The 20,572-nt window shown below is 39.7% G+C and overlaps 1 protein-coding gene across 1 annotated transcript in view; it reads right to left on the bottom strand.

Moving 5' to 3' along the window:
* PKP3 (plakophilin 3) overlaps positions 1-20,572 on the bottom strand; it is an 81,208-nt gene that overhangs the window by 21,458 nt on the left and 39,178 nt on the right. Inside the window, exons 3-6 of the mRNA XM_067462570.1 lie at positions 5,462-5,544; positions 4,022-4,758; positions 3,066-3,189; positions 2,513-2,717 (exon numbers count right to left, since the gene is read on the bottom strand). Of these exons, the coding sequence (XP_067318671.1) occupies positions 2,513-2,717; positions 3,066-3,189; positions 4,022-4,758; positions 5,462-5,544 (1,149 nt within the window). The remainder of the gene's footprint in view (positions 1-2,512; positions 2,718-3,065; positions 3,190-4,021; positions 4,759-5,461; positions 5,545-20,572) is intronic.

Genomic DNA, 20,572 nt, shown 5'->3' with positions numbered 1-20,572 from the left:
ACCAGAAAACTCTCTATCACTTTTCTGAGTGCGGTTTTTACACTTTCACATGCGCCTCCATAATCCATTCAAAACTGTCACTCCTACAATACTTCAGATGATCACTCCTATGGATTTTGTTTTTATATGAGCAAACCTGGCAGGCATGATTCACATAACAAAATCCCCCTCCCTCTCTGATGACTCATCAATAGCAGAAAATAGGACAAAGCAATGTCTGACTAACCGTTAAATGGCCCGGTCATAACCCTGAGATTCCCTCTATGGCAGTGGTTCTCAACCTTCCTAGTGCTGTGACCCCTTAATACAGTACCTCATGTTGTGGTAACCCCCAACCACAAAATTATTTTAGTAGCTACTTCATAACTGTAATTTTGCTACTGTTATGAATCGTAATGTAAATATCTGATATGCAGGATGTATTTTCATTCACTGGACCAAATTTGGCACAAATACCCAATACACCCAAATTTGAATACTGGTGGGGTTGGGGAGGGATTGATTTTGTCATTTGGGAGTTGTAGTTGCTGGGAGTTATAGTTCACCTAGAATCAAAGAGCATTCTGAACTCCACCAACTGTGGAATTGAACCAAATTTGGCACTTAGAATTTCCTTGACCAACAGAAAATCCTGGAAGGGTTTGGTGGGCATTGACCTTGAGTTTTGGAACTGTAGTTCACCTACATCCAGAGAGCACTGTGTTCTCGAACAATGAAGGACCTGGACCAAACTTAGCATGAATACTCAATATGCCCAAATGTAAACACTGGTGGAGTTTGGGGGAAATAGACTTTGACATTTGGGAGTTGTAGTTGCTGGGATTTATAGTTCACCTACATTCAAAGAGCATTCTGAATCCCACCAATGATAGAATTGGGCCAAACTTCCCACACAGAACCCCCATGACCAACAGAAAATACTGTTTTTTGATGGTCTTTGGCAACCCCTCTGATACTCACTCATGACTCTCCCCAGGGGTCCTGACCTCCAGGTTGAGAAACGCTGCTCTATGGTCTTCCTGGCTGGATGAAGTCTGAGAGCTGCATTTCAGAGTAACTTTTCTAAGCAATGCTTTCCTCATCCTTTGTTTGGCTCTGCTCTATCTGTTCTGCAGCCAATGAAGAAAACATGTTGACTTTATAAGTTGAGATGATGGTGAGGCAGAAGGAGGGCTGGAAGTTTTCCCTTATCTCATGGTTTCCTTGTTAAAATATTTTCACCCTGCAGTTACTATCATTTGGTTTTGTGTGCTATAATTAATTTAAGTCATCACAATACAATATGACTTTTAATGTTGGTTGGAAGGGGTCCAATGACTCTGATGTTAAAGCAAAAATGGATTCCTTTTGGTTGTTATTATGAACTATAATTCAAGGTGCTTTACTCTCCAAAACAGTTTCTGCATCTTGGGAGCTCCTTCAAAATTCAGGATACAACCCAGAGCAGATTCACCACCTCATTGACAGTGGAACTCCTGTTTAATTCCAACTGAGTCATTTGAGAGTTGACTGAAGGGAAGTAAATATTCAAAATAAAGCAAATGTTTCCACAGTTTTTCAGTCATTCAATATGGTTAGTGCTAGCTGTGTGCACTAGTAATTCCGAATTTTTTAGATAGAGGAATAAGAGCCTATATATGAGCAAAATAATAAAAATCATTAAAAATTATGAAAATATTTTTTTATGAAATTATGAAAATTATAAAAAATTATGATTATCTCCTGGCAAAGTGTGCGTGTGCATGTGTGTGTGTGCATGTGTGTATTCTCTTTGCCAGGAGATAATCATAAAAATGGCTTCCCCAAAGGATGCTGATTCCCTGATTATTGTAACCTTTGACTACTAAATTCATGGATCAGGGTGACTGTGTTATGCCTTTCTCCTCTCTAGAAAGCAATTGCTGAATCATGTGGAATTGGCAGGATGTAAGGAGTACCCGTAGTTAAAAAGATTGGGTAGGAGATTACTTTCCAATGGAGAGGTTACTTCTGGAAACATTCCTGTTACAGATATCATGGGAAGCATTGATTAATTGTAACATTTCATAGCTTTCAAACCATGGTTGGGCAATATATGTGGCCCTTCAAATACTGTTGGACTGAAACTCCCATCAGTTATGGATGGAACAGTCATTTGTATGCTCATATGTGCAATACCAGAGCCTAAAGGGAAGATGAACAAATTTTATTTGCATATTGGTTATAACAGTGCTATTCAAAGTGGGAGTCGATGGAGTGGTGCTGGTCTGTGAACATTGGCTGTTGGTGCACAGCATGTTTCCAGGAAAGAAAGAAATAATTTTAGTCAATGTGCACAAATATGGCGCTAGTGGTTGACACATGGAAGGGAAACCAACCAATACTCTGAATCAGAAAGTTTAAGAAGCAAATAATGAACTCTTAGTCCCACTGTTTATCCTTGTTCCCTTTATTTTTCCCATTTTTGAAGGACAGAGCTAGCTACCCATAATTTTTCTGCTGAACAACATGTCCTGTGCAAACGTACTCTCACCTGTAACATTCTTGCGCAGTTCATCATCCTGTTCACGTAAAGTGCGCATCAGCTCATATATGCCGTTCTCCTCCACTAGGGCTAGTTTGTTTTCAGCATTGTCATAGATGAGGTTGCGCATGGCACCAGTGGCATGGCGCTGCACCTCTTGGTTGGAGTTGTTGAAGAGCTTCACTAGTTTGGGTATGGCTTGGAGGCTACGAGCCTATTATATGCAAAAGACCAGAAAAGATTACTGTGTAGCTCTCACATTATTTCATCTCACCTAAATCAACCTGCTCTTTCATCAATTCAAAAGACCTCTCCCAATACAAACACAACACACACAGAGTTTGAGAGAGAACTTTCCAGAGGTTGGGACAGCTATTTTTTGCATTTTTGCAAACCCCAAAACTACCTTTTCCAAGTTTTAATATTGTCACAACTGATCAAAGCTAAAGCCTCTTAAAGGACACATTTTTCAATAAATGTGGAACCAACCCTGAATAGGTCACATCCTAGGCAGAACATATTTCTGACAAGTAAGGACAGGTAATCACCCCTTTGGCCTTACCTGTTTCTTGGCATCGTTATCACTATAGCACTTGTGCTGAATATAGGCAGCCCCAAGAACCTGCAGGTTGGGGTCACTGGCCATCAAGTACTTCACTGCTGACGGAAGATCAATGTCATCAAACCTGAAAACCAAAACCAAGTTAGAGAAAAAATCAGACATTTCCCATTTTCCAAATTACTTAGAATTATAATAAATATCTGCAGAAAAAACAGCCATGAGTAGCCATGCTAAAAACAACACACAACAATAGAAGCTCCATATCCCTAACCAGCTTTTTCTAACTTTGGTCTCCCAAATGTTGCTGGACTGCAGCTCATATTAGTATCAAAGGTTTTAGTGATGGGAGTTGTAGTTCAATAACAAGTTTGGGGAAATCTGCCTTAAATGACATTAAAGGCCTTAAGTCCTAGTTCTGGGTAGGAAGACAAAATATAAATAATCTGAACAACAAGAACAAAAACAATAAGAGTAGTAGGGGGAAAGAAACTTACATCAACCTAATTGATTCCACCTCAACTTTAGGAAGAACTTCCTGACTGTAAGAGCTGTTCAACAGTGGAACTCACTGCATTGGAGTATGGCTTTTAAACAGAGACTGGATATACTATTTTAAATGGTTTTTAATCTGATTAATGTTTTACTTATTATGTTTTATCTGTTGTATACATGGGGCATCGAATTGTTGCAGGCTGTAAGCCGCCCTGAGTCCCCCTTCGGGGGTAGAGAAGGGCAGGTACACATATTTGAAATAAATAAATAGTTACATCTGTCTGATATACTTTGATTGTGCTTTTCATGCATGGCAGGAGGTTGGACTGGATGACTCATGTGGTCTCTTCCAACTCTCATTATTCTATTATTCTAACTGACTCTTCTTTCTTTATGCTTCTGTTCCACATTTGGGAACAAACTGCCCCTGTGATAACCCCCCAAATTCATTCCAGCCCACTCACCCACTAGAGAAGGACTGTTGGGTCATCAGTGCATTGTGACCATCGTACATGTCAATAGCTCGCAGATCTTGCAAATGGTGGTTGGATTCAGTCAAGCTGCGCACAGAAGGGGCCCGGGAAGTACGTTCCACCATTCCTGTGTAGGAGTTTCCAACCATCCCCTGAGAACCCTGGAGGCCACCAAAGGAACCGCTGAACCGAGAGCGGTTGTTGCTCTGGAAACGTTGCAATGTGCGCATGGCTGGTGCACGGATGACGGTCCTGTTCTGGGGAGCTTCCACGCCATCCATCCAGTCAACTGGTCCTTTTGGGACAGCATTGGAACCAGCACTCATCTGCCTTTCAAAAGTATACGATCTGCTGAAACCTCCTCCTCCTCTTCTGTTTTTGTAGAGGGCGGCCTGGGCAAGTGGGTCCACTTGCTCTGACATGATGCTGTAGTGGTCATCCAGGCCACCAGGGCTGCCTGGCCCATCTACTAAGCGCAATGAGTGCAGGGACATGGTGTCAAAGTTCTGTCGAGGCCGGTAATTACGCTCATGGAAAGATCTAGGGCGGGTCATTGAATTGGTAGCTTGAGACAGGGTGTAATTTGTGCTATAAATTGGGCCCTTTGGCCCAACACCATTGCTGACAGTGGCCATCCTCTTGTTAGGCCTGAGATCCACTGCTGAGCGGGAGGACCAGCTGGTAGTCTTCATGGTATTGTAACCTGTCTTTGGCATTGACTGGTACAGCTGTGGGAGATAAAAGAGAAGGGAGAGTTCATGTATGTCTACTTGCAAAAGGCAATTGGTTCTGTAATCAAATAAATTACATGAGATTTGTCATGCAAATACTTTCATCCAGTTGACACCAGATGCCTAATAAACGGGAGTCACACTGGTCTTTTCTTAGTCACTAATGGACCCCATCTACAATAATCAGGCAGATGGCCACATTCTCCCAAGCTACGTTACTCTGAGTTAAATGTTTAAAAGGGGAATAGCTCACTCTGACACTATCACAGTGTTCAAACAGGGTGTCCTATTTTACTGGCACCATTGCTTTAAGATGTTATCTTTAGGAAAACGAGAAGGATAAAAATTAAATACTACTACTAGCAACAATAACAGCATAAATACTCCCAGTTATGACAGATACTTTGGGAAAATCAACTATAGAAATATGTTTGAGGTGTTTCGAAAGTCCTTCCTAAGAGACTGACAACAATGCTTCTAAACAACAAATTGAATTGAGAGTAACATGCAAATTATCTTGCTACAGATGGGATTGAAATAACACAATAACAAATAACAACAACAACATCACTCAGACCATGCCACATTATTTGAGTGCAGTTCAATATATCTTTTAGCCTGTGAAATAAAAAAATGTAATAGTCATTGACCGAAAGATGAGAGAGGTAGCTAGGTTTTGCTTTTGTTTTTACATACTTACAGAGCTCTTGTGGTCTGTGCCATTTGTTTGGGACCGGGAACTGAATTGCAGAGTGCTATATTGGCCATTGGAGGAGCTTCCACCTGGAGTAAGTCATGGAAAGACACAATGTTGAACATGATTAGTGATGAACAATAGCAGCCAGCTAAACGTTGACAGGAACCAGATAAAGTTAGCAAACTCTGGAAGGATATTTAGTGTTGCCTTTCCAACTACAGATCCAAATGTTTATTCTGTGCCTGGCCCATCTTGAAAAAGTTACTTTCTGAGGTGACCCCTAACAATCACCCATCCAGAGTAACTAGTGTTGGCTAATATATTTAGTGCCTAAATATCCTAAGGCACCAGATCTTCTGTGATCCTAGAAATTAAACAGTCAGCTCTTGTTAGTACTTGGATGGAAAACTACCAGTGAATACCATCTGCTATCAGCTGTATTTCAGAAGAAGGAACTGGCAAAACCTCCTCTGAATTCATGGGGATTACATAAGTTGACAGGTGACTTTAAGGCACATATACACAATCTCCAAAATAACGAAATAATTATTTTTTCAAACTCTGGTCCAGCTGCAGTTTCTACATCACTTTTAGTTTCCAGAATGCCCATTGTGAAATTTTGAAATAGCAGCCAATTTAAAATGTTACACTAGTGGTGGCCTAGAGAAGCGTTGTCACCTCAGACAGGGAAAAGCTCTCAACGGAGAAGGGTCTCTCTCAGCCCCGAAGAGTAAGACCCTGTGCTTGGAGATGCCACAAAGTGTGCTAGGATATTAAACATCAAATTCATACCTTTATCTCTACGTTAGAACCTTGAAATAAAGATGTTCTAAAAATAACATTAAAAATGCATCATGACTTCCATATCCATTGTAGATACATTAAGTTCTCCTATGGAAACTGTCTATCCTTCATCCTACCGTGCCATACTAGATAATTTCACTGGTGGACCAAGAAAGGCCCACAAAAACTTCCAGGAGGGATTTTTTTCGGAGCATGTCTAAGTGAAATCATGGGTATCGAATCAATGGATAAGGGGGGTTGACTATCCCACCTAAACACCATTTTTTCAGTGTTCTTTTTCTAGCAATGGCCAGAAAGATATCTCTGGAAATGTGAAGCTAGAGACTAAAGGAATAGCCATGCTTCCCTGTCGGCCAGAACCTGTGATAACCATGTATGTATTTATATCCACAGAGCATGCATTTGACTCAACTTTGCTGCCATGGCTTCCTACAAGACATCTTCTTCATTGATGTAAGCATCATGTAGTTCCATTATCATCAGTCACAATGGATACTGTATTCTGGAGTTATCTGTCTTTTCTCTTTGAAAATGGCAGATCTCCATATTGCCTTCCTAATTATACTGGGCTCCCACACCCATTAACCCCAGCGCCGAGTCTCATTTAGGAAAGCAGGGTAATAATAAGATAACTTGGAATGTATCCATGATGGATATGTTGCTGTAGTGCAATTTCCTTTAGTCCTAGCCAGAAGAATACATGCTGAGGAATGTTGGGAGTGGCAGCTAAACAACATCTAAAGATCATCACAGTTCTCACACCTGCTTTAGACAAAGAAAAACAGATCCTTCCTCTTGATGAAATGTGACATTTACTGTCTGGAAGCACAGAATACTGGCCCACAGTTTCGCCAAGCAATTCAGAGGTGTGGAAACCCTAGAGCAGAATCTCTTACCTTACAAACCATACAAAGACTCAGGTCTTTATAGTTTTATTTTACTACCAAATTACATAATCCTCCAGTCCTTGATGGTCTGCTTGAGGAATGGTTGTTTAATGTCTGGATGGTCCTGCCTTTTTCCACATCCAACTAATTATTTATATATATTTATCGTATCAGAAGCGAACCAAACAGTTGTATTGTATTAAAAAACACAAAATTTGCAAACTTGGCAAACTTGGCATTCTATTAATGTCCTTTGACTGATAGCTGGCTACTAGGAGTGCCTCTGGTGTTGCTATAAGAAGGTCCTCAATTGTGCAAGTGGCAGGGCTCAGGTTGCATTGTAATAAGTGGTCTGTGGTTTGCTCTTCTCCACCCTCGCATGTTGTGGACTTCACTTTGTAGACCCATTTCTTAAGGTTGGCTTTGCATCTTCTTATACCAGAGCACAGTTTGTTCAGTGCCTTCCAAGTCTCCCAGTTTTCTGTGTGCCCAGGAAGGAGTTTCTCATTTCGTATCAGCCATTGATTGAGGTTCTGGTTTTTTTTTAGGCTAAAATCTAACTAATTAGGATGTTGCCAAATGATGGAATATGAATTAGTTCATTTTCTTCACTGTATTTTGAATTACATTATACATTTGTCTGAAATCTCATCTTCTCAGTCCTTAGTGTGTGTGAGAACATGCTAGTTATTCAGATGTCAGTGAAGAAATTAAATCTACAATTCCTCAGGAGCACTTTCACTTATGTCTACTTCATATTATGTCAGGTTTCAACTTTGGTATTGAAAGCCAATGTTGGGAAAGAACCTTGGAAGAAATGAAGTCACATACTGCTTAAGCTGGAAACAGAATAAGTGAAGTATAGCCCTGAACTGTATATTTACTAATAATTTCCTGAATATGAGTGTTCCTGTTAATTAAGTTCAGAATTACATCAGCTTCCTTTTCACGCCACTGCATGACACCGTTGACTCTGTTTGTTATCCATTATAGCTCTTAAAAGCTTGTTGGCATCATTACCACCTGTTCAATTATCCAGTATCTGTCAAGGGTCCCTGACCCAAACCTAATTTTTAAAGCCACCCCTCATTGACTTTGCAATGTCCCAATTTCCACCATATGTTCCTAGTCATTTGGATTTGTCTGCATCCATACCTTATGGCTCCTAGAGGCCCTTGTGATGCCTGCCAAAACAATAGCAAAAACCTGGAAGCAGTTCAAGTTGTCCTATGTTTACAGTACAGTAAAGGAATGTCTCTTTTTGCTGAATGTTCTTGTCTCCTTCATTGTGACCACTTAGTTTCTGCACTTTGAACACTCTTTGACCCTTTTGAATTTTTTCAGTTTCCTGAGAATCTGAAGAAGTTTATTTGTGGACAACAATTCCCTGAACTATTTAGCCAGCACAACCAATGGCCATATTGATTGATTGTGGAAAGTTTGCAAGATGCAGTCCAAAAAGGAACTTTGTCAAGTTTGTATTCTCCCAACACTATACACATCTGTGTATAGTAGAATAGGTGAGTGGGGATTTTCTTTTGGCCCACGTGCTGATTTCAAGCTTTGGGACCCAAAAGCCACATTGCAGCATTAGGAAGAATCAGGCCCGTAGCCAGGATTTCGTTTCGGGGGGGGGGGGGGGGCTAAAAAATTTTCAGGGGGGGTTTCGGGGGGGGGGGGGCTGAGTCTGAGTGAAAGAGGGTCTAGCCTAGCAAACCTTTTGTATCATTACCCCAATACCCCCATACATATGGGATATATTGAGTATGGTGATCAAATCATGATATTAATAAACATAACAGTTTAAATAATGCACCAGTAAGGCCTTTTCGCGAACCACCATGAGAATTTCGGGGGGGCTGAAGCCCCCCGAGCCCCCCCCCCCCCGGCTACATGCCTGGGAAGAATGCAGAGACAACAGGTGGGACCAGCTGCAGAGTATGTTGTGCCAGATCACAGGTTTGTGACTTGGAAACTTTTCTTACCATGCACACCTAGCAGTGCTGAATTCAGTGCACATCTACTTAGGAGTAAACACCATGTTTTAAGCATCAAAACCACTTCTCAATTCAACACATATATGCTCAGAAGCAAACCTCAGAAATGGAGCTCAGATGTTAAAAACTACAAACTTGTTGTGCTGGTACAGCTGTACCAGGAGCTCCAATTTTGTTTGCTTTGTATTAAATGTTTGTTTGCAATCCCAGGCTTGGGATTTTGCAGCAGGGTGGCTTCCTGTTATAGTTTGCAATCATAGGGCAAGCCACCTGACAATTATCGTTAGGTTCTCTGGTCCTGCCCCTTTTTGAGTTTTGGAAGGAATAGGAGCCTTTTTGAGTCAGTTCTCACAGAGAAGCCTTTCGCACAGGACATAAAACCTAGAGCTTTGTCTTCTACAGCTTGGCCGGGGTTATACAGCCCTACAGCTTGGCCGGAAGATATACAGCCTTACAGCTCCTTTGCTGAGGGACCTCAGCCAGCTATCACTGAAACCTGAACTCCTTCTTTTCCCCTGGAAGTCTACAAAGCTCTGCTTGGTAAGGGTCGCTCGCGGAAGCCAGACGCAGTTGGTACCGGGTGCAGGGGCTCCACGCCAACAGAGGCAAGTACAGACTGCCCAGATTAGAAGTTAAGGATTTCCTCATTAGTTAGTATACAGTTATGAAGATAGTGCCTGTTCCCAGTGAACAAGATTGCAAGAGCCAATAGACTGTTAAGAAAGCTTTAAAGTACCTGTTTGTTTTCATCAATAAAGAACTTTGTTGGACTTACTTTAAGCCTCTACAGAACTTTGTTTTGGGGAGGTCCAAAGGCCTTTAATCTGAGGCAGCCCCGGCGTCCCGTTGGGCACACGCAATTTATGTCCTGTCTACAGTCATATGCAAAGGCCCAGCGTGCGACAGCACACTTGTACATCTATATAAATAAATATTTAATATTCAATTTTGGGATTAACATAACTCAAAAACCACTGGACGAATTGACACCAAATTTGGATACAATATGCCTCTCAGGCCAACAAGTGACCATCACTCATAAAATCCCTGAAAAACACTGTGGAAGGGACTTAAAAGCCAAAGAAGCAAAAAGACACTACAGCGCATGGCAAACAGCACACACAATAGCCGTATCCACACTCTCTTCTGGACTACAGGTCCCAGCACCTCCTAGACCAGGCCCTTGGGAAAGGAGGAAGATCCAAATGCACTGCTTTCAAGTTGCAAGCTTTCTTTTCCTTGGATTTCTTTGAGAGCACCCAAATCTCTACATATTTCCAGTTTCCTATTCCTGGACTGCAACTCCCAGCAATCTTCCAGATAGATAAGGTAGATATATTAGATATAGATAGATAGGTAGGTAGATAGATAAATCAATCAGAAGGACTGCTGGGAGTTGCAGTTCAAGAATATGTAGAGAAGGAAGAAAGGGGAAAAAGAGGAAGGGAAAGAAAGAGGGAAGAGAAAGAGGAAGAGGAGGAAGGAAGGAAGGAGAGAAAGAAAGAAGGAAAGAAAGAGGGAGGGAGGGAAGGTTGGCCGCAGCAACGTGTGGTGGGTACAGCTAGTACAGAATATAAGGGGATAATATAAGTCTTGCTGGCTCAGATCAAAAGGCTGCTTAATGCGCCTGTCGTTTTGCCTCCACAAGCAAGCAGGCAGGCAGGTGCCTCTGATAAATGTATGAGAGGAATATTTGATAATGATCATCCCCTGCAGTTTATCTCCAAGATCTAGTACTTGCTAAGATATTTGCTGCCTCAGACAATAACAGCAACCTCCACCACCCACCGTGGTTTCATTTTGCTATTGTGGGTAACAGCAGGCAGCAAAAAGTACTCTAAGCTCTTGAGGATAACATCATACACGTTATGATAATTAATTCCATGTTACTTGATAATTGTGAGAAGAACCTATTGCTATCCTCAACCAAACACCCATCAGTTGACAGTTTCAAGTCCGGTTTTTAAAGGAGAGATTGGAAGCCATCTCTTCTCACAATTGGTTCTTGGCTTTATTTTCCCACTTCACTCCCCTAAATGAACCAAACATTAATTTATATTTATATTTATATTGAGTTATCTATTCCAGTTCTCATATACAGATTGAGTATGCCAAAATGATTGGGATCAAAAGTCTTTTTTAAATTTTGGAATACTTGCATATACATAGTGAGATATCTTTGAGATGGGACCCAAGTCTAAACATGAAAATCATATACACATATATACACAACCTTAAATACATAGCCTGAAGGTAGTTCTATACACAATATTTTAATAATTGTGTGCATGAAACAAAGTTTGGATGCAATGCACCATCATTGGTGTCATTATTTCAGCCATTTTAAAGCAGATGGTGTTGGAGTATTTTGGATTTCAAAATTGTGGATAAGGTATATTCAACCTATATCAGCATATCTTACATCATCTAAATGAAGTTTTTATCCTCCATTTTAAATTCATTTAGCTGGGAAGTATGAACTATCCTTCATCTTATGCTTTTGGCATTTCCTATTACCCATATATTTGGATATTTGTCTGATGCTCTTTTAATCAAACTGTAATATCCTCATGGTTCACATTCCACCAACGCACACATTCCTGGATAATGTCCCAGAACAAAGTGTACTGAGACCTGGCATTCTGCCTTGTGGGTAATGACACCTCCATTTGTTTTTCTGGGAAGAAACTGGAAATGGCTACACATTTTGAAAAGGTTATCCACTCCCCAATCATGTTTAAAACTTAGAAATTTGGTAATTATTAAAAGTGTTTTTGTTTAGATATATGTTTCTCCCTTTGACTAAAATAGTACAAGAAAATAAAGGACACAAGACAGGTAACTGTATTATATTTGCCCTTTAAACAGTGTGAACATTGACCAATTGTAGAATGGATGCCAAACTTGTTTCATGGAGATACAACTATGATTCACCTTGCAAATCAGGCCACATGGAATCGTTCATAGTTAATCTCTATTGCTATATTGCTTTGTATACCAAAACCTCCTGCATGGACCTTACCTTCGTGAAGGACAACTGTGGGTACCACAAGGAAGTGAAGTCTGTGCAATTATGCAACTGGGTAGGCCTAGTTCCCTGCAGATGCCTGTTGCAGTGTACCAGTTACTGGTAAAGAACTGGATGACCTAATCTTTGGCAACATGAGAAGGCCAGATTGAATTGAGTTGCATGGCTTAAAAGGGAGGGGTAGGGATTTCTGGTTGTGGCAAGGCTGCAAAGGACTTCTGACCTGCCAACAACAATAAAAGTGAATTGCGATGATATGAGTCAGACTTAATATCATTGTAATTCATGGAGAAGATATCAAGCCCACACATGGTTTTTCAGCACAGAAATACCTTTGGAATCTGATCGTGTGACAAGTGACATTCAGATTTGTGCTAGATTCTCCCCCTGCTGCTTTATGACATCTGCATCACTTAGGCAGAGAAACACATGCATATACACAGAGAGTACACAGAGAGAAAGAGAGACTGAGAGCTTGATGAGAAGAACTTTTCTGATTTATGGGATGTAGAGATAGTAATGTCAGCAAGTGAGAAGCACACTCTTGGCATCAAACAGGGAGTGCATGAATAAGTATATCCGCATCATGCAGCTACAGCAGTTGGATATAACCTTAACCATGGCTCCATTCTAGGAAATCCTAGGAACTGCAGTTTGCAGTTGGGTTCTCTGCCAACACCTGTAGTCTCCTCCCTTGAACTAGAATTCCCTCCAGAAAAGGAACTGATGATTAAATCAGTTTGATACTGTAGGGAGGTGCTGTGACACTGATGGAAAAAATCTGCAAAGCAAACAAACTTGCCCATGTTGTAGTTCACAGTTTAAGTACCAAAGCCAAAGTGTGGGAAACTGCTGAAGAGCTATCCCTTTCCCTTCTTATCTGGAAGCTGCTTGGTTTTCTTCCTGTTTAGCTACTCTGATTTCTCCTTTCTGATGAACAGCCATGCAAGAAAACTACAGAGATAGGACTTAACTTCTACTCTGTGTGTTGCCTTTCCATTCACCTTCTCCACTCCTTCCATTCCCAGGCATCCTTTCCCTTTGTATAAATATTGAAACACTTCTTAAATTGTTACTTAACAAAGGCCCTTTTTAGAGAGCTCTAACCTGGCACAATTCCTGGAGAAGGGAAGGGAGGAGGCCGGCTATCAGAGCAGCTAGGAAGTGACAGAATGGTTGTGTTTTAGCAGCCTCTGAGTCATCGGCCAAGACGAGCCAAAATCCAGCAAGTGGGATGGTTTGCTGGGCTCAGGTTTAGTCCATGCATTTCAACCTTTTATCTCAAGTTTGCTTTTATTATTGTGACATGGTGTATGTGTGTGCCTTCCTCTGTGTGGGGAATGAAACGTGGCTCCCCCAGGGAAGAATCTATTCAAGTCCACTTTGATGAAGCTTCTAGTCTTGTTTATTATTTTTCTAAAAACCATGTTGGATGAATACTTTGAGTCATACTAGAAAATAAAGATTTTCTGCTTGGCACAGTGCATGCTTGCTAGCTGTACCTATTCAGCTTTATGAGACATCACTTTATGATGACATTATAGATCATTGGTTTTGAATGCTTACAAATCCCACTATGGTTATTCTAAACATCCAGTAAAAATCTTTACAAGCGGTCACTGTGCTTGCACAATTGTAGGACAAGGAATATATTTTTAAAGATGTTGACTCAACCCTCTTCCCACCATCTTCAACTAAGTACATTAATTGTTTGCGAGCCTCCCTCCACCCAATTCCTCAATTCTTTAATTTCCAGTGTTTCAAATTTTAGTTGCTAAAGACATTGACTAGAATCCAGTTAAAGAATCAGGATCGCCCAAGATAGATTTAGAGTTTTTACATTTGTGGTCGGTGCAGACTTTGGAAACCTTTACCAACTTTGCAATGATCAATCCCTCCCCCCCCCCCCAAATCCAACTTTGCAATCCTCCTCCCCACAACACATTCATTTTTGGGGTCACTGAAGAATCAGGGGATAAGTGGAGACTCATCCAGCTATTTTCTTCTAGTGTGGCCAGATAAACTACAGTTGTGTCATCTGCAGGGATCTCTGAACATACAGAACTTCAAGTTACAGCAAAACGGTTGGACACATATTTGCTGATTCCCACTCCTCAACACTATCAAAATGACTGTTTTGACAGGAAGAGCATTATATAAAAGGTAGTTTTGGGGAGGTTTATTATTGGGAAATATAGGTACAAAGATGCATTTTGAAGACGTATAGCATATTTATGATACCCAATGCATAATACTAACTTTTTGGTACATGTTACTTTGCAAAGTGCAATATACACATGCATATCTGACTTTTGGCACCCTTCCCCCTCCCCAGGCCACCAATTTAATGTTGCAATTTGTAGGTGGTTACATAGCTAAGTATAGAATTCAAAATTCCAGTCAAAATTTCACCCTCACGTGTTTTTGAGGGTTTTTTTTCATGTCAGGAGCAACTTGAGGAACTGCAGGTTGCTTCTGGTGTGAGAGAATTGGCCATCTGCAAGGACATTGCTCAGGAGACGCCCAGGTGTTTTTGATGTTTTACCATTCTTGTGGGAGGCTTTCCTCATGTCCCTGCATGGGGAGAAGGAGCTGACAGAGGGAGCTCATCCGCACTCTTCCTGGATTAGAACCTCCAACCTGTTGATCTTCAGTCCTGCCAGAACAAGTGTGTAACCCATTGTGCCACTGGGGCTCCTACCCTCACATGTTAACATACTTTGTATTGTGCTGTGTACATAGCAAACAATCCTTTTATAGGACAATACATAAAGGTTATAAAGTAGAAGAAGAATGGATTTAACTGAGAACAATTTCTGGTGGAGTTTAATGGTGCATAGGAAAAATAAAGTATGCAAGAAGTCTATTTAGGATGAGTCCAAGTTGAGAACTCTTCACACTAGCAATTACAGTTAACTTAGTCATGTATAAAGTTGCAGTATTTTCTTGTTACACGATAGAAACATTGCTGTTTTTACAAAGCTGGGATTTGGGGCATTTTGTTCAGTTTATATAAATGAAAAGCTTTATTCAAATAGGCAGCTTCCTTTATAATAAGAGACACTTGCCAGTCAGGTAAAGGACAAGCTTTCTAGATCTCAAATAAAGAACATCCCTTATAATAATGAACACATGGCAACCCTAAGAGTCTATGCAACAAAATATGAACTCACTAGTTACAAACCAGTGAAATCAGCATGAAAGGATGCATGAATCTAATCTTTCTACTGTAACCTGCCTAACCATTGTCAGAACCATTGTCAAATGGTTCTGAGAATTCAGCTGCAGTGAATCCCTTTCACAAGATCACAAGTAAATTTGTGGTGGTGGGAAAGCTTTCTCTCTTCTTTCAAAAAGATTCTGGCTCTTTTTGCAGACAGTTCTAACCCATTAAGATGAACAAGATAAGTTTTATACGTGGAAATATGGAACATGGCAAGAAACTCCTTCCTTCCACATTCCTGGACAGCTACAGGTGCTGCTATCTGCATGACCTCCCAGAGGGAGAGAAAACAAACATTTAAGTTCTGCTGGTCAAACAGACCAAATGATAGATAAAATGCATTTTCCTGCAACAGAGGTGACACAATCCAGGTTCAAAACCACAAATCTGAGTGTCTCTTGGTTAAAGGACGAGATGCAGTTACAGATTTCCTTTCTTGTCCATGAATTTTGTTTCACAGGTGGTTATGAGTCTACAGGAAGAATAAAGCTAGTTAAACAGGATAGTTTTTTCTGCTTGAGAAAGAGGGCTAAATCCAGTCATAATAGAATAGAGCTACTGAAATAAATTGGATTCAATCTTAAATCCCATTGCTCTCAGTGGTTTTACTCTAAAAATGATGAAGCCTGAATCCAGCTCATAAAAAAACAAAGCAGCTCTTTATTAAATGCAATTAAGTCAGTCCTAGTAAGATGGCACAAAAATAGATTCAGGGTTTTGTTTGTCTGTTTGTTTGTTTTGCAATTATGCAGACATAAAATGTCCTGCTGGATTTGGTTTTTAATCCCAAAACAATGACAAGAGCATTCATTATTTCAGGAACATTACAATATATCTGAGTCAAAAAGTTGCATGGAAACATTCATTTCATTTGTAAATAAACATAAGTGATCAGTCGTTAATCAACATAGCCTTCTAGACTTAGACAAATATTTTTATTTACACTTAAGTCTGTTTTCTCTCAAGCAGCTAGGATCCATATATGCAGGCTGTTTTATCTTGACAATAAAACTGTGAGATACCTTAAGGACACAATTATTTATTAATGTGTACACATTATTATTGCTAAGATAGACGAGAGCCCAAATCAAACTATTAAAAAAACGAAATGATATGTTGTGTGAGTTATACAAAATACAATTCCCCAGAAGTTTATTAAAGCTGAGATGATACCCTGGAGGCCGTGGTATGTTGCCCATGTATTTAGTGCAAATTATGTGTGACCTGCTCTGTTTTTGTAATCAAAAGCCATTCTTCTTCCCTCATGTCCCTAGGAAGGTGGAATAACATATTTTATATCTACAGGGAAAACAGCAACTGGATATTATTTTGATCATCTACACAATATGTTATTTGGCTTTTGTGAATGATGAGATTTGGGCTTTAGTCTATTTCAGGAATAATGTGTGGCCATTAATAAATAACTGTTTCCTTAATCTACCTCACAGTGTTATTGTCAAGATAAAACAGCCTGCAGACATGCTTTGCTTTAGCTGCTTGGAAGAAAACTGAGATGCAAGTGAAAATAAAAGCATTTGTCTAAATTTTGAAGGCCATATTGAATAATGTTTTAAACTCATGTGCTTTGCAAATTGGTAATCCGAATCCCGATCAAGTGTTTAAATAAACTGGGAAGAGCATGAATCTCCTGCATAAGGCTGGACTAAAGTCAAGCATATTACCTAGAGCGCCACACAGGCTTTCACTGGTGTAAGAAGTAGCTATTGTCATGGATGTTATTCTTTTCAAAGCAGTCTTCTGTCCTGAAGGATGTGTCTAATGACTCATGCATATAAGGTATTAATAAAAAGTGTATACCAGGGATAAAGATCAGGGGAGCTCCACACCAAATATTAGGGCATGTCTTATAAAAGCAACGGAAGAGAAATGAATCAGTTCCTTTGAGCTGCTTCCAGGTTGGTAATAGGCTGAAAGAAGCAGAGCGAGACCAGATTTCATTGAGCCACAATTAACTTGTGAGTTTCACCTCCTGCTCACATTGTTAAACTATTTATGTATTAATCCCACCTTCTCATGATGGTTTGTATGCTTTATCCAAACCGGTGCCCTCCAGGTTTGCTAGACTACAACTCACATAAACATTCATATTGCTAGTACAAAATCAAAGTTGTAGTGCAACACATCTGGAGAGCACAAGGTTGGAGATAGTAGTTGTATGGGTTTGCAATGCATCCATGAATACTTGGGCTTATTGTTAAGATATCAGCAGGGCAGAGATTTGAAAATGTTTCTTTAGAATTATGTCAAAAATCTAGAAGGTTTTTTTTTTTTACAAAATTAATAAAACTGAAAGATTTTTAATGACAGAATTTTGTTGCTTTTCTAAAAATGTTTAATTATATAAAGCATCTTGGTTGCTTTATATAAGATGGTGATAATATTGAAATAGTAAACAAGCAAAAAGCCTCGTGAGCATGTGCAAATTCAAGAGAGAAAACTGTAAGTTACAGAAGCACATTTTCTAACAATAAACCTTATGGAATACATTGGAATCAATGGAATTTACCTATGATTTGTTGTAGTTTTTTCAGGCTATATGGCCATGTTCTAGAAGCATTCTCTCCTAATGTTTCGCCTGCATCTATGACAGACATCCTCAGAGGTTGTGCGGTCCTCACAACCTCTGAGGATGCCTGTCATAGATGTAGGCAAAATGTCAGGAGAGAATGCTTCTAGAACATGGCCATATAGCCCGAAAAACCTACAACAACCCAGTGATTCTGGCCATGAAAGCCTTCAACAAAACACTGAATTTACCTATGTTGATTCACCATTCTAATCAATTCTATGGATCTAATTGAAGGAAATGGAACCTGCAGGCTTCCTGACTTTGTATTATGGAATCATGCCCTGGACCCTTTCACATTTTACAACTGATCCCACTGCCATCGCTCCATCCTATGGAAACCTGGGATCTGTAGTTTGGTCAGAGGCACTAGAGCTCTATGTCCAATACTCCAAACTTCCCCTCCCTAAATTGCACATCCCAAAATCCTGATATTGTCATGAGAGTCAAAGTGAAAATAGTGTGCTATAATTGTGTAACATGAAAGAGTCCCTGAACTGTAAAGTAACTGATTTCACAGCTGTATATATTTTAAATACATTTCTATTGAATATATCATAGAAAATAATAACTGCATCCAGAATTTCACAACCTTTCATTACTGGCAGAGTTTGAGAAAGTTACACTGTTGAATTACAGCTCCCAGAATTCTTCAGTCATCATGGTCAAGAGTTTCTGGAAACTATAGTACACCAAAAGTAATGTTAACAGACTCTGATTACTTGGGTGACAAGCTGGGTTTATGATATGGAGAGGGTGGGGATAACTTTGGTCACAACAGGTGGAATTCCCACTTATCACTAAGTACACACTGGAGTAAAAAAAAACAGGGGCAAAGTATAATTTACATAGCCTTAAAGAGAACTGGAGTTTTATTTGCTCTTGTGAGTAATAGCTGATGTGTCTATCTACTCCATAAAAGACCTGAACAGCACATCCCAACTTAAGGCATGTGTATGTGGCATTTGTGTTCCCCTCCAGAACCAGTTAGCACATTACTTTCCTACTGTCTTGTGCTAATTTCCAGAGCCCAACAATCTTTGAAGTACGAAAATACATGCAAAACAAGAAGCCATGCAAACAAGCCACTTCATAGCAATGGGCAAGCCTCATGAAATATTGTCCCACTTGTTCAATGATTACATAGGTAAGAAAAGAAGTGGGAATCACACTTCAATAATGCTACCTACCATATCCAATATTTAATTGTAAAAGTTATATGCATTACACCCCAATGTATTAGAGCCCTTCTACAAGTAGACTTGTGTACAGAAAGTATTGTATTAAATCTATTTCATCCTTTATCTAGAAGCAGTTGGTCCACTTGCAATTATTTATTTCACCTTGGGAGAAAGTGAGTCTCATTCAATGTCAGAACTGATACTCCCCCAGACAATTTTGGAAGCAGGTCAAAGAGTTTGCCTTCTCTATCTTTTCCTTCCTTGTGGCTCATACAAACATATAGATAAAAAACAGAGTTTGCTGCCAACTATGTCCTGTTATGGAGTATCTGTATGATGTAAAACAAGCAGAATGAGAAGCTCAAGAGAGCTGGAAACTTTGGACTACAACTTTTGGATGGCGTGATTTTAATATTGAATGTAATTTTAACTGTTTAAGATGTATTAATTTTAATTCAATTGATTTTAAGCTTGATTTTGTATGTGTTTAAGGCACTGAATAATATCCATATGTAAGCCACCTTGAGTCCCCCTTGGGGTAGAGAAAGGCGGGGTATAAATAAGTTAAATAAACAAACAAATAACTTTGCCCCTAGCATTTCAAATCATCCCCTGCCTCAAAATGTATCACAACATTGGCTTAGAAAAAGAAAAAGTGTTGTTTTGTTATTAGAAGTGAGCAAAATACAATGAATTATATGGAGAAATGATGCATTCTATTAAAATCTATAAGGCCCAAGTCTAGCTCCATTGAGCAGTGAAGGAAAAGGCTGAGAGAACAGGTTACATTTCGTGTCAATGCAAAAAAGATTGCCTGAAACAGAAAGATATTTTGTTTTTATTTTATTTAGAGAAATGACGTCAGTTTGGAAATGCACTTCTTATGTTCAGTGCAAACACTAAATCTCGCCGTACCAAAAAAGCAGTTCTATCAAAAACCATGTACTAATGGTGTGACATGAATGTGACAATGCTAAAACCAAACCAAACCCCAGAATCCTCACAGGAATTCTGTAATTTGAAAAAAAAAATCTCTTTGCCATTAACAAATTAAGCAATTAATAGGCACATGCATATACAACCCTTTTCAAATAAAAAAAATCCATCTGAATCAGAGGGAAAAGGAACACAGAGTTGCCTTTCCTTATTTGAAGGCAGTATTCATAGCTCCCCATATCAACCTGGAAGCCAGGAAGAAGCAGGTATGCTCACTACCATCCTGGAAGATCTGTCTTCTTCAACATTGTCATCCAGTGGTTTACAACCATGGGTGTAGAGTTTTCAGTTATCCTGTAGAACAGTGGTTCTCAAACTCTTGACTACCAGATGTTTGGGACTTTAATCCCCATAATTCCTTAGTGTTAGCTAGAAAATTAGCCTTAGATATTAATAGCAGACAATAGCAGA

Source organism: Anolis sagrei, chromosome 1 (assembly GCF_037176765.1).
Source record: "Anolis sagrei isolate rAnoSag1 chromosome 1, rAnoSag1.mat, whole genome shotgun sequence".
In the NCBI taxonomy this organism is placed as follows: Eukaryota; Metazoa; Chordata; class Lepidosauria; order Squamata; family Dactyloidae; genus Anolis; species Anolis sagrei.
This window is presented reverse-complemented; position numbering and strand designations above follow the sequence as displayed.